Here is a 15,523-nt window from a genome sequence, read left to right as displayed (position 1 = left end):
ACTGGTAATGTGCAGCTCTTATTTTATTTATAATTCAAATGATTTTTGGGTTTCCTATAGCAGTACACGGACGTTTCGATATCTACAAAAAGGAAAAGACATCTTGTATCAGCAGCTCTTCCAGAACCAATCACCTTATTTCAGTGAAAATTTCATAGAATCTTACTTACCGGTACTTTCATATTGAATTTGAGAATGAACTGAAGCACATGAGACATTTCAGTGTGTGCACCCTTGTTTTTGAGCTTAGGAATAAATAATTTATCAAAATTCATCTTTTATGAAGTCTGATACAAATTTTCCCAAGACAAAGCGTTTCAACTGAAGTAATGATATAGAGGTTTCTGTGGAGTCATTATGGAGGAAAAGGTTAAAGAAAATTTAGATACTGAGTAGGGTAGAACAGTTTCCTTGCAAAGGTTGCCACAGTAAAACAAATTGTATATATAAATAAGAAGATGTGGTATGAGTGCCAATGAGACAACTCTCCATCCAAGTCACAATGTATAAAAAGTTAACAATTATAGGTCAAAGAACGGTCTTCAACACAGAGCCTTGGCTCACACCGAACAGCAAGCTATAAAGGGCCCCAAAATGACTAGTGTAAAACAATTCAAACAGGAAAACCAACGGTCTAATCTATATAAAAAACATGAAACGAGTAACACTTATGAACCACACCAACAAACGACAACCACTGAACAACAGGCTCCTGACTTAGGACAGGTGCATAAAATTGAAGACCATTAACAACTATAACTTTAATATTCAATTTAACATAAATACAACTAATGAAATGTCTTGCTTTTAGCAGATCTCTCTCACATAAACATGTCGTCATATCCAGGTGGTGGTAAGTGATCAGGATCAGGTCTGAAATATAAAATATGTTTCTATAAAGTACATGGCAGGGTTCTAGGGCAAAACCACATTTCTAAACAGTGGGGTTCAATATCTAGGGCATAACCAGATTTGGTAAACAGTTGAGTTCAATATCTAGGGCAAAACCAGATTTGTTAAACAGTGGTATAATTGCCAATGAGATAACTATATATTCACCAAAGTTCAAATGAAGTAGATGTAAGCAATTATAGGCAACCTTCAACAATGAGAAAAACCCATACCGTATAGTCGGCTATAAAAGGCCCCGACCTGAAAAATATGAAACAGTTCTACGTCTGACAACCACTGAACTACTGGCTCCTGACTCGGTACAAGCTCATATAGAATGTGGCGGGGTTAAACATGTCTGAAGGCGACAACCGTAATTCATTTACAGTGATAACTAGCCTGTCAACATAAAAGTTTAGAGTTCAAATCCCACTTGTGTCTAGGTGTTTTTGACGCTGATCTTAAATGACTAGGATTGCCACTTTTCCAGTAGGAGATTGTAGTTTTTTCCTGGTACTTCAGCTTTCTCCACCAAAAAAACTAGCTGCTATGAAATTGGTAAGAGTGCATAGAGTAATGTTAAAAACCAACAATCAATCATTGATATTTACAGTAGGTATACAATTGATGGGGGGAATGTGTCAAAGAGACAAAAACAACATACAAGACTAACAAAAGCCAGAGGTTCCTGACTTGGGACAGGCGCAAAAATGTAGCGGTGTTAAACATGTTTTGTGAGACCTCAACCCTCCCCTATACCTCTAGCCAATGTAGAATAAACAAGCACACACACAATTCATACAAATGCAGATCTTTAATGGCTGAAAAAGAATCAGTTGATTCCCTCATATGTTTTTATTATGTATTTCCAATAAAACAGTTAACTAAATTCTAATTATAGTATACTTACCCTGGACCAGTTCCAGGTGGACCAAAGGGATCAAATCGAGCACCAGGTGGGACTGCTCCTCTAAAAACAAGAAATTTACATTTTATATCAATAGCCAAAAAATGTTTCGCTTACATGAGAGTTATATTTGTCTGATTCTTTAACATGTCAATTGACTACATAAATGTGATCAAGAGTAAAAGATTTGAACTGTGAGTTATTGCCGACTACTAATACCCCATTATAATTTACAACAAACAGGAAGTTGATGAGAGATGAAAACACGTCACACAGTATAGCATGCTCACAAGCTTGATACCAAATTTCAGGAAGTTCCAATTTGTAGTTTTGAGGAAAATGCAACAAAAATTTTATTTGATAGATGGTCAGAAAAAAATGCAAATAAAATATTGCTATGTCAGGAAATGCTGCATATAAATAATGCTACCAAAATTTTAAAAGCATGTTTTTAAAAACTTTTCATTTGTTGTCATGGTTCAACTCAAAATCATAGACAAGCCTTCCGAGGGATTTTCCTTTGCCATATTCATTTTATTACATAGTTTATGATATTTTTCATCTGATATATATCCACGGTCTGGTAGAGGCATAAACTTATTGTCAACTTCATTGAATATATATGTTGATTGATGAGTGCGTGCATTAAAGGCTACATCACTAAGAAAATATGGAATATACTGATAAATTGACTCACTGCGGTACAGTATTTCATACTTTAATTTTTTATTGGTCTTATTACCTTGGTAATCTACCAGGAAGACCAGCACTGGGATCTGGTCGCCCTCTTCTACCACCAGGATGGAATGGATCAAACACCATACCACCTCCAGTTCTACCAAATGGGTCAAGGTCACCTCTTCCAACAGAAAATGGATCATCTGGATCTGTCCTAAAATAGATTGTAACTTTGCAGCTAGCACACTTCTGTGTGTCTTTAATTACCGTATTTAGCCGTGTATAGTACACAGATGTGTATAATATACACCCCCTTTTCATCCCTCCAAAAGTTTTGACAAAATTTTTTTAAAAAAAGTAAAAAAAAAAGGTATAAAAAAGTAATTAGTAAAAAAAATAAAAATAGAAATAGAAAGGTAAAACAACAAAAAAAGTAAATAAAGTCTAGTTCACTGTAAAAAGCCTTTTATAGGGAACAATTAGACCATGTATTTAATCTTCATTTAAGTCAATTGAAAGATAAAACTAAATAATAATATTGATTGTTCAATCAAATTATTATAGAGTAACAAACAATTAAATGGTAGAGCTTTTATCATGTAATTAACATTTATTAATTTTATAAAAGTAAAGTTATTAATTAAACATCCCTTCAATGTTTGTCTAAGCTTATCCAAGCTGAATACTGTTCAAATATTATAAAAGTAATAATAAGAATGTTATGGAACAAAAGAAATTAGACCTCAAACATTTTCAAAGTTGATTAGCAGTAACTAAAATTTGATGACTCTTCAATCCGATATTTCCTTTTCAGTGATCATGTTGATGTAGAGCACTGCCTGAGGTTATCATATTGAACACCTGTCAAAAGTTGACATGATTATTCAATTGTTATACACCCATACTTTATCCTTAATTACATTTTAAGCTCACTCATGCAGGATGTCACACCAGTACTTGTGTATTCAATAAAGAAGGAAAACAAACTTTTTTAAAATTAAAAATAAAGAAATTAAATAAAATGTCTTGAACATACAATAATGAAGAGAAAAAAAACGCTATTAATAATAAAAAAAATTCACAAATATCATCTATATTTATTATATCAATTATAATACGCACCCCCTCTACCAACTTCTTTTTGGGGGTAAAAAAGTGTGTATTATACACAGCTAAAGACAGAAGCAAATTTAGTGAAGTAATATTTCAAACAACTTCAATTTCACACCCCATAACTTTTTTTTTACAATCTTGGGCTAGTTAAAAGATGAAAATAAGTTTTATTTTTCTGTTTCCATTTTTAATTACAACAAACAGACTGACAAACAGATAGCACAGACCAAAAAACATAATGGCCCTCTCCCTTTGCAGGCGGAGCATAAAAATCATCAGGAAACACTTAAGAGTTACAAATAAATACAATGTTTTGATATATAGATAGATATGTTTTCTAATTGGATATGTCATATTCTTTAAAGTCTAATATGAGCATAATTGATATATATCTATATACATAGAATAATGTCATTTTTGTTTTTGATACTGACGTCATCAGAAAGAGTATCAGTGGCTTTAAACATGGTTTAATCCTACCTTTGACTTAAGGAGGTTTGGCAGGTGAAATGTCTCATAATCGAGATCAGTAAGGCCCAATGCATCCAAAGATGACCATTAACCAGTCAAATTTGCTTAAAAGTGACTTGGTGACCTTAAGCACTTTTGTGACCTTCTGACATTGGGGGGTGGGGGTGGGGGGGGGGGGGGGGTTCCCTTCTGGAGCCTTGTATCAAGTGAGCTCCCTAGGGTGGATGATGAAAGTACTGAACTAAAATTTAAATAAACTTCTTCCATACCTTTGTCAACAATGTTATAGAATCACTTGATTTAGATACTGCTATACAATTTTTGTTTATATAGATAGGATTAAGTTCAATGTACTAAAGGTCATATCATAAACAGGTTGTCATTAGGCTGACATGAAAATTTTTCTGACATAAGAAACAATAACCTTTTAAACTCACCATCCAGGAACAGGTTGTCTATGTGGATGTCTTGGTGGCACACGTAAAGGGTCATGGTCATCATCATGCAACCTTGACCTCTGAGGCCTTGAACTGGAAGGTTCAGATGAACTTCCTGACTTTGGTGATTTTGTTATTTCATCAATAATATCCTTTTTTAACTGCTTTGTCAGCTTCCCTAAATGTTTAAATGCCCTGAAATAAACATGATAAAGCAGAATTATTAAATCAATTTATTTTTCTAATTCTTAACCGAGTTATACTTTTCCCGAAGGGTTCATTATTTTTTTATAATTAAAAGGTAGTTCACTTGATCTCTGCTTTTCATTGGGTCTAAGATAATTATTAGAGAAACAGATTCCACCACAGAATACAGTACAATACCATATTTGTCCGCTGTTGACAGTTAAATTTTTTATATGATATATTTGAAATGCTCCGCCTGTAGCCTCACATTTTAAATTTGAAAATTTGATACTTTTGAGTGGAGAAATATGGTATGACACTAGATGTAGTGTTAGAATCTATATTGGATTTAGTGTTGGAATCTATATTGGATGTAGCGTTAGAATCTATATTGGATGTAGCGTTAGAATCTATATTGAATGTAGTGTTAGATTCTAAATGGTGAACAACATGTTTATTTTTTCATTTGAATTGTTTCACATTTTGTCATGTCTGGAATTTTACAGCAGACTTTATGAAATGGCTTTTACTCATTATTGATGTAGGGGGGACCTAAAGTTGCTTAAATCCATATCATATGGACTTTGGGGGATATCGTCTTAATTCTGTCATGATTAAAAGTCATTAGAACAGCGAATTTTAAATGGGTAGATCTGTATTAAGGGAGATAACTCTATAATAATAAGTAATCTGTATGTTATGGTCGGTTTCATTATAAATGCTAACTTTTTTTATGAAAATGGTTGACACAAACCTTTCGTTATTTTTTTGTTCCCCGTGTAACGCGTTGTGGGGGACATGGAAATACCGGGTGTCCGTCTGTTCGGTCTTTTTAGCACTCTCACAGGTACAATTCTTGCCAGATTTTTATAAAACTTATACTATAGGTTAATATCAGCAATATCTCGGACAAGTTCTATAATGGTGGCAGATCAACTTCTTTTAAAAGAGTTATACCCCTTGGGAATATTAAATTTATGGAAAAAGGCCTCGTTAGCACTCTCACGGGTACAATTCTTGCCAGATTTTTATAAAACTTATACTATAGGTTAATATCAGCAATATCTCGAACAAGTTCTATAATGGTGGCCAATCAACTTTTTTTAAAAGAGTTATGCCCCTTGGAAATAATAAATTTATGGAAAATGGCCTCATTAGCGCACTCTCGGGTATAATTCTTACCAGACTTTTATAAAACTTATGCTATAGGTTAATATCAGCAATATCTCGGACAAGTTCTATAATGGTAGCCCATCGACTATTTTTAAGAGTTATGTCCCTTGGAAATATTAAATTTATGGAAAATGGCCTCGTTTGCGCTCTCACGGGTACAATTCTTGCCATATTTTTATAAAACTTTTACTATAGGTTAATATCAGCAATATCTCAGACAAGTTCTATAATGGTGGCCGATCAACTTTTTTAAGAGTTATGCCCCTTGGATATATTAAATTTATGGAAAATGGCCTCGTTTGCTCTCTCACGGATACAATTCTTGCCAGATTTTTATAAAACTTATACTATAGGTTAATATCAGCAATATCTCAGACAAGTTCTATAATGGTGGAAGATTGACTTTTTTTAAAAGAGTTATGCTTCTTGGAAATATAAAATATGTGCAATAGGGGGACATTGGAACTCTGTTCTTTTATTTTAGTTTTGTCCCTTTTCCTTATATTATACTGATTTTATCATACTTTATTTCAGTAGAAATGAATGTAAAACTTTTGCTTAATCCTATGCCTGTACTGGAAGAGGTGACCTTTCTGCACGCACATTTGTAACAAGTTACAACCTATTGTGGACTCTACATATAAAATGACCTGCTGCAAACTTAATATGCTCCTATTCAGTTCACCATTTATACAGCTTTATTGTTCTGATACTTACTCATCAAAAGATGACAGGTCACCAGTTGTACAGCTTTACTAATCTGATACTTACTCATCAAAATACAACAGGTCACCAGTTGTACAGCTTTACTGATCTGATACTTACTCATCAAAAGACAACAGGTCACCAGTTGTACAGCTTTACTAATCTGATACTTACTCATCAAAAGATGACAGGTCACCAGTTGTACAGCTTTACTAATCTGATACTTACTCATCAAAAGATGATAGGTCACCAGTTGTGTAGCTTTACTATTCTGATACTTACTCATCAAAAGATGACAGGTCACCAGTTGTATAGTCTGAAGTGCTGATGTTTATACTTGTAACCTTCTCGGATTTAATATCCTGAAAACTCAATGAAAAGTTTAAGCTATAAATACATGAACTTAAAAAATTACCTTAAATAATCTATACTTCCTCAACATTTTGTTCATAGGGATCCTAATAGCAAAATAGTGTGTATAAAAATGGAATTTTTTTGTTTTGTTTGAGAATTTCGTTTCACATTTTTTCATATCAGGGCCTTTTATAGTTGACTATTAGAGTATGGATCTTGTTCAATTTTGAAGGCCATATGATGACCTATAAGTAGTATAATTACTTAAATCCATCTTATTTTGAATCTGATAAATAGTTGTCTCATGGGCAATCATACCACATCTCCTTGATTATAGAAGGTCACAATATATTTTATTACAATTCAATAAATGTGATTAACATGACAGATATCAGAATTGTATTCAGCATTTTAAACAGTGATTAACATGACAGATATCAGAATTGTGTTCAGCATTTTAAACAGTGATTAACATGACAGATATCAGAATTGTGTTCAGCATTTTCACAGTTGATAGCGGATATGTTCCTAATGTCGTAACTACAATCCAATCCCCTTTTCCCGAAATTAAGACTTATTACCGGGTTTCTACTAACATGAGCAACACGACTGGTGCCACATGTGGAGCAGGATCTGCTTCCCCTTCCGGAGCACCTGAGATCACCCCCAGTTTTTGGTGGGGTTCGTTGCTCAGTCTTTAGTTTTCTATGTTGTGTACTATTGTTTGTCTGTCTTTTTCTTTTTTAGCCATGGCGAGTTGTCAGTTTATTTTCGACTTATGAGTTTGAATATCCCTCTGTTATTTTTTAAACAATTAATATAAATATGTAACACAACCCTTTGCATTAGTTACAAGGTTTATTGTGCAAAATTTCAGAATAATCTGTCAAATAGAACAAAACTTTTGCATGGAAACCAATGTGTTTACAGATCAAAACCAATGACAGCACTATATATACACCTTTTTTAGATTGCAAAACTAAGGAAAATAAGTACTGTATTTGAAGAGCTACCATTGCAATAGGTAATTTTACCAGAAAAGTGCAGTTTTACTGAGTGGAGCAAAGCAAGTAGAGCATGTAGAGTAAAACAGATATTTGCAACCTTTAAATCCACAATTCACAGTGGTGACTCTTCAAATACAGTATTTTCAGTTATTCCTACATACAATTTTCACATTCTTGCATTTTCCTGTACTTTAATATCAAATATCAAAATGCCTTTATTAAGTCACAGTAAGAGAAGCTTGTTCCATGAGGTCATTTACACGATCAATGCTTATGAATGGGGCCCCACCCCCCTTTATCCTGGATTGGAACCCCCCCTTTGTGCACTGATGACTTGCATGAAGTCAAAATCAAAATGGGTCAGTTATATTTTGAATGACGCCAGAGATCAAAAAGGACATTTTTGTTGGTGCTGTTTACTAGCAAATTACATAAAATCGTTCTAAAAGTAAGCTAAATGTATTTTTACACTTTTTAATCATGAAATGGCTGGTTTTAATTATAGTTTTTGCTTCATCACTTCAAAATGGCTGCCTTATGAACAGCTTAGAAATACAAAAATTCTTAATTTTCCTATTAGAATCGAAATAATTTTTTCATATGGGACTCTATACTCCATGGTACTCATTTAAGCATGGTTTAGATTATATTTTTCACCATTTTGCACCTAGTACAGTGTAGTAGGTGTAAATATATTGACAAATATTTATTTGCATAACATTGTTAACATGGTTAAAATGAGCATAATTTCTTAATTCATATCACAGCAAAACATGATGTTATATGAATGAAAACTTTTAGCATTGAAGGTTATTCTATCATGTCTATAATTATTTGTACAATTCAAATTGGATATCATCTCTTTAAAACAGTGTTATCGAGGTAGCTATATCATTATGTTATCAGTCAGGGGACTTATTGAAATAAGTGATTTTTAAATCACTTATTTAAGTAGCAAATTCGAAGTTTTGTCACAAATTGTGATTTTTTAGTTTTACCAAAATTTTAAACTCATAGGTTTAGATAATATCTTTTCATTAGTAAAATTGAAAAAAATGAAGTTTTTGCTTCTATTACATGTATTAAGCAGCAAGTTTATGCCTTTGGTGCAATCATTTAGCTGCAAATTCTATTTTAGTTGAAAAAATGCTATAAAAATGGCTTTACATAATGAACTGATACTTTCTTAACAGATTTTTCCCAGCATTGGGGGTATTTTTCCTGTAAAGTTCAAGGTTTCATCTTATAGATTATGTAATAAAATTCTACTGTTCGCGATCAAAATTTCACTGTTCGGGGGTGTTGAAATTAGTGGGGGTTATTAAAATAATGATACTTAAAGAAGTGATTTTTTGAAAGTAAATTGAGGTATGATACTTAAGCAAGTGATTTTTATGTCATTATCCTAGATTTAGTACAAGGTCATCACCTGATATGACCCAGTCATCCTATCAACACAGATGCTGGTTCTGATAATTTTAGAAACATAATTAGTCCCTGGATCATTAGTATTCTATATTTAAAGCTACAATAAAATTAAATCACTTAGTCTAGTGATTAATTTGTACTACTTAAAAAGGTGATTATTAAAGAAAGACAACTCTTACTTCCAACCTTTATGGACATAATGTTACTTAAATGAGTGATTTAGAAAATCACTCATTTAAGTAAGTCCCCTGACTGGTTATATTAATTTCAGGAATTCAATATTGGGACTTAATTCCGAAGTTACACAAAAACTTGAATATAAACTTGTCTATCATGTCTATCATGTCTATTGTGGATTGAATTAAACAGTAGCGGAACAAAAATTACATAAATAAAAGTTTATATACTAACCATGAAATGGACCAGTAAGTCTTCATCAACTCTCATAATCTTTAGTATATAAACTTTGTCGGAGGAATCCTTGTATTGCAGTGTATACATGTCTTGATTATCATTCCAACCTTTCGGTAACATTTCACTCTTCTTCTGATTTTTTGCTTTCTGACAATAGTAAATAATAAAACTGAAAAATTATTCTTCATGTTCTATATACGAGATAAATTTAATTAAATTATAAATTTTATTACTTTTAAATGTAGACAATCTTTTCCAAATGTAACCAAACAAAATAAGCAATCAAATGAAGACATTTAGGGGTTAACAAATTCATGATATTGGCCTTCAATGATGGACGACTGCAAGTTTCCGTATCATATGTTCATGATGTTCAATGCCAGGATCTAAGATGCCAAGAGTGTGAAAATGTTGATGATTAATTCAACAAGTTGTATAGATGCCATTATGATTTGCATGATTTGGTTGACTGTTTTAATATGGACAGTCAGGGGACTTATTGAAATAAGTGATTTTTAAATCACTTATTTAAGTAGCAAATTCAAAGTTTTGTCACAAATTGTGATTTTGTAGTTTTACCAAAATTTTAAACACATAGGTCATGTAGGTTTAGATAATATCTTTTCATTAGTAAAATTGAAAAAAATGAACTTTTTGCTTCTTTTGTGCAGCAAGGTTTATGCCTTTGGTGCAATCGTTTAGCTGCAAATTATATTTTAGTTGAAAAAATGCTATAAAAATGGCTTTACATAATGAACTGATACTTTCTTAACAGATTTTTCCCTGCAGTGGGAGTAATTTTCCTGTAAAATTCAATGTTTCATCTTATAGATTATGTAATAAAATTCTACTGTTCGCGATAAAAATTTCACTGTTCGGGGGTGTTGAAATTAGTGGGGGTTATTAAAATAATGATACTTAAAGAAGTGATTTTTTGGAAGGAAATTGAGGTATGATACTTAAACAAGTGATTTTTATGTCATTATCCTAGATTTAGTACAAGGTCATCACCTGACATGACCCAGTCATCCTATCAACACAGATGTTGGTTCTGATAATTTTAACAACATAATTAGTGCCTGGATCATTAGTATTCTATATTTAAAGCTACAATAAAATTAAATCACTTAGTCTAGTGATTAATTTGTACTACTTAAATACGTGATTATTAAAGAAAGACAACCCTTACTTCCAACCTTTATGGACAAAATGTTACTTGAATCAGTGATTTAGAAAATCACTCATTTAAGTAAGTCCCCTGACTGATGGAATACAAATGTACATGTATCTGCCATGTCTGTCTCACAGATGACCACAGATATCTTCCAATTGTAGTAGCTTATTACAACCATGCCTTCTCATCCTTGATTGTCAGATTTTGACAGGGATCATCTGATGAACCTTAGTATCACCAATTGTACTTGCCATCAGCAACATCACTTAAGGATGCAATATGTGGAGCAGGTTATGCTTTACTTCTGTTTTGAAGCACCTAAGTTGAAATAGTGTTGCTTGATCAGTCTTTAGTTTCTTATGTAGTACATAATCATGATAATGTTTGTCTTTCGGTTATTTTGGGTTTTTTTGCCAGTCATAATGTTGTTGTCAATTTTTGTTTGGCCTACATTTTCATTCGTTCATTTAACCCACTTGCTGCAGCTAATTCAATATAGTTACATTTCGTGTGCCAGAAAATACTGTAGCATGACGTCTGTGAGATCACATGCCCAACTATGATGTCATTCCATATCACACTCTTATGATATTACAATGGAGACCCATTGTAGAAAAATATTACACTGTACAATCTACGATGTTTTATTTGAAAGAGATACAGTATAATGAATTTTTTTGTCTTAAAATTTTTGTCCTTAATAGTCCAATGTTTTAATTAATTATTTGAAAAAGTGGACAAAATCAAACATCAAAGAGAAAGAGGGGTTACACTAATGACAGGACGATTGCCTGGATAGTGACAGGACGATTGACCGGATGAGATATAAATAGTCAGAACTTTTTTGTTATTCGGTAGATTTCTTTAATATTTGTAGACCTTGGAGATATTAAACTATATTTTATGAAAATCAAACAAAAAAAGTGAAAAAAAATATTGTTGTGCAAATAAAGTTGACCAGACGGATTTCACACTCGCCGATGTATGCTATACATATATTCAACTGGTCGACAACAAGTGTTAATATCTCATTTGTTTTACAATATTTGTCAATGAAATTAAGGAATCTGTGAGAATAATAAATATATTATACGAAAATATCAACTTTATAGTAATAAAAAATGTTTTTCTGCAAAAAAAGTTGACCGGACGGTATTCACATTCGCCGATATATGCTTTAAATATATTGAACTGATCGACACAAATGTTAATATCTCTTTTATTTTACAATATATGTCCATGAAATTAAGGAATCTGTGAGATTAATAAATATATTATACGTAAATATATACTTTATAGTAAAAACTTTGAGCCCAAAATGTTGACTTGAGTGAGTTCACCGGCACACTAGAAGTACTGATATTTATTTAGATTACTATCTAATTTTGACACTTGTCGTAATCACCAATCAAGCCAAATAACATGTCATTAAAGTTTTCACACCTGAGACATCAAATACATTTAATTGAATTACCTTATATAATCAGTTGGCAATTAGAATCCAATCAAAGAAGAAATTTGATAAAGTGCGAGATTACAGATTAAGTTTTAACTCACCTAGTAATAACAGAGACATATAATACATTGTACAGAGAATCACAATTTACCAAGGACATACGAGCCGCGGTATAATTGTATTAATGTATATACCATGTACGGGAATATGTCAGACCCCTTCTAGGATTTGCATATTTGGAAAAGTCAGATATGTCTATCCAAGAGTATTTGATACTTACAGTTCTCATGTATAAACAACAAACACACCTACTTACCAAATCATTTAATATTTACAAACAAAGCAGGCTAAGTTACAAATAACAGAATAATAAGTCCATAAAATTTTTTCTTCTCACTATAAATTAACCACAAGATAATTAAGATAATTAAAATACACACCATAGTTCAGATTTAAATATCAAGATTAAATTTAAGGAAAAAAAACCAAAACTCACAATTTACTATAATATGAATATATAATACAGGTTAATTCCTAAATAACTACTCAATTGTTCAGTCATATATGCTCTGACTTTCAACGAGTTCAGATCTCACAAATTATAGTGCTACTATATATTGGTTTAATAGCATGTCTTTTTGAAGACATTTTTCAAATATAATTGATATATATACAAGTCTAAATTGAAAACAACGTTCAAACCTATGATTGCGTTGGACAAAAACCGCAATTTTTATACGTGTGCATGCATACATAGGCGAATGTGAATTCCGTCCGGTCAACTTTTTTTGAAGAACAATATATTTTTTTACTATAAAGTTTATATTTTCATATCATATATTTATTGATCTCGCAGATTCCTTAGTTTCATGAAAAAATATCGTAAAACAAAAAAAATATTAACACTTTTTGTCGATCAGTTCAATGTAATCAACGCGTACAACGGCGAATGTGAATACCGTCCGGTCAACTTTTTTTGCAGAAAACACATTTTTTTTACTATAAAGTTTATATTTCGTATAATATATTTATTAATCTCACCAAGGATTTGTATAGTGAGATCTCACTATACAAATCCTTGATCTCACAGATTCCTTAATTTCATGGACATATATTGTAAAATAAAAGAGATATTAACACTTGTGTCGATCAGTTCAATATATTTAAAGCATATATCGGCGAATGTGAATACCGTCCGGTCAACTTTTTTTGCAGAAAAACAATTTTTTTTACTATAAAGTTTATATTTTCATATAATATATTTATAAATCTCACAGATTCCTTAATTTCATGGACATATATTGTAAAACAAAAGAGATAGTAACACTTGTTGTCGACCAGTTGAATACATGTATAGCGTATACCGGCGAGTGTGAAATCCGTCCGGTCAACTTTATTTGCACAACAATAATTTTTTTCACTTTTTTTGTTTGATTTTCATAAAACATAGTTTAATATCTCCAAGGTCTACAAATATTAAAGAAGTCTACCGAAAAACAAAAAAGTTCTGACTATTTATATCTCATCCGGTCAATCGTCCTGTCACTATCCGGGCAATCGTCCTGTCATTAGTGCACCCCAAAGAGAAAGTAGAAATGGAAGAAAGCGAAAATAGAATTATTTTGACAACACCGAAAAGAACACCTCATCATCTCCTACTCCACAACATTTAAATTCATTTGAGATTAAATTCCAATGTATCACTGTCACAAGAGCATCTTCAGGCGATCGTAATTGATTAATGACGCTGCAAAATAAAACTTCTTGTCCAGCCATTTTTTACACGCAGTTGTCTCCCTTTACAAAGTTCCTTTCAGATGTAAACAAAGATGTCAGCGCCCATAAATAAAACATGTTTATCAAATTCTACTAAAATCAATAAGTATCTGCTGCAATTTGCAAATGAACATGTTGATTTCAGACATGCTGTAAGTTAATTCGAAACATCCTATCTTGTTGAGGCAAAACTGATTAACTTAAGCTTCATATCTGGTTTTCCTAGAGTGAACATAATTTTGTTGGTCCTGTATGACCAAGGTGAGCGACACAGGCTCTTTAAAGCCTCTAGTTTTATTCTTGGTCTAACGCAGCGACCAAGAATAAAAGAAGTGAGTGAGTGTGGAGATTTAATTTTAATAAGATTGCCACACCAGGAGGTTCAGAAATCAAAAATAATTTGCTTTCATAATATTTACATTTATGAGATATAACAGAGATGACCACAGTTATTCATACTGATTATTAAATGACATGGATCATGTTAGCAGAACGTAGAACTATTTGTACATTTAAACTTGATACATGCAGTCAGAGAAGATTATGCATACACCATGTACACTTTAAATCAACCAACTTGTTAACTTACATAAATTATCAAATCAGCCCGAATCGTCCTGAATATGCATGACTTATTTGCCACTGAATGTTAAGCAGCCAATAATCAATCAATTAAATCAGTCCTTATAACATGCATAACATAATATTAACTCCATCATCAGCCAAACACAAAATTATCATTCATTCTCTGTCTTAACTCTTAGCTGATTTATTCTTTTTCTGATCTGTTAATTTTTCTTTTTTATTCAGTGTGTGGTTTTGTTTTATCTCAGTTCTTCATTGGTTAAAATTCAATTATGAAGTTAAAATTTCTTTATTTCCTTTGAATTCCCACTTGTGACGTCATGACTTCATGCCTGATAACGTCACATAGAAAGAACACATCTTTTCTGATCATTAGAAAAGAAGGATTAAGTTTGTCTTCAAATCGTTAAAAAAATCATTAGATTCTACCACCAAATTGTATGCCAAAATAAAAACAACATTTTATCCACTCTCGACAGTTGAATTTTAAATTTTGAAATTGAACTGTATTGCTTGGAGAAATATTGTGTCACACTTATCATGTTGTCGGATCATCATGCTCATGATACAGTGGTAGAATCAATACATATACACATGTACATTATATATACAGCAATCGTAAAAACATAAAATATAATGATATAATGCTATTCAGCATAAGGCAATTGAATTATTGCATTTAACATTTTTCTTTAATGTGAAGACTGTTACAACAACAACACACTTCATATTTTATGTTTTTATCATAACCCTGCATATCAAGGTATG

The 15,523-nt window shown here is 32.0% G+C and overlaps 2 protein-coding genes across 4 annotated transcripts in view; one reads left to right on the top strand and one right to left on the bottom strand.

Annotated features, from left to right (window-relative positions):
* Window positions 1-746: 746 nt before the first annotated feature.
* Window positions 747-14,211, bottom strand: LOC127732205 (proteasome inhibitor PI31 subunit-like). Of its 2 annotated transcripts, none has more exons than XM_052241286.1 (7): window positions 14,039-14,211; window positions 9,762-9,911; window positions 6,844-6,923; window positions 4,498-4,692; window positions 2,541-2,690; window positions 1,802-1,861; window positions 747-873 (listed from the first exon to the last, which is right to left on the bottom strand). In XM_052241286.1, exons 1-7 carry the CDS (start codon window positions 14,168-14,170, stop codon window positions 822-824), a joined length of 819 nt encoding a protein of 272 aa, XP_052097246.1. In that variant the 5' UTR covers window positions 14,171-14,211; the 3' UTR covers window positions 747-821. The 2 variants fall into 2 exon arrangements, with proteins under 2 accessions (XP_052097246.1, XP_052097247.1); XM_052241287.1 differs by lacking the exon at window positions 14,039-14,211 and adding an exon at window positions 11,442-11,684.
* The window catches only part of LOC127732203 (tRNA (guanine(10)-N2)-methyltransferase homolog), a 26,363-nt gene continuing 25,026 nt past the window's right edge, over window positions 14,187-15,523 (top strand). Inside the window, exon 1 of one of the 2 annotated variants that reach the window (XM_052241284.1) lies at window positions 14,187-14,322. In XM_052241284.1, coding sequence (XP_052097244.1) covers window positions 14,224-14,322 — 99 coding nt within the window. In that variant the 5' untranslated portion in view covers window positions 14,187-14,223. The remainder of the gene's footprint in view (window positions 14,323-15,523) is intronic. The other variant, XM_052241283.1, reaches the window with a different exon arrangement.

The sequence above is a fragment of the Mytilus californianus genome, unplaced genomic scaffold, assembly GCF_021869535.1.
Source record: "Mytilus californianus isolate M0D057914Y unplaced genomic scaffold, xbMytCali1.0.p SCAF_22, whole genome shotgun sequence".
In the NCBI taxonomy this organism is placed as follows: domain Eukaryota; kingdom Metazoa; phylum Mollusca; class Bivalvia; order Mytilida; family Mytilidae; genus Mytilus; species Mytilus californianus.
The sequence above is the reverse complement of the archived record's forward strand: the minus strand, read 5'-3'. Positions and strand labels throughout refer to the sequence as shown.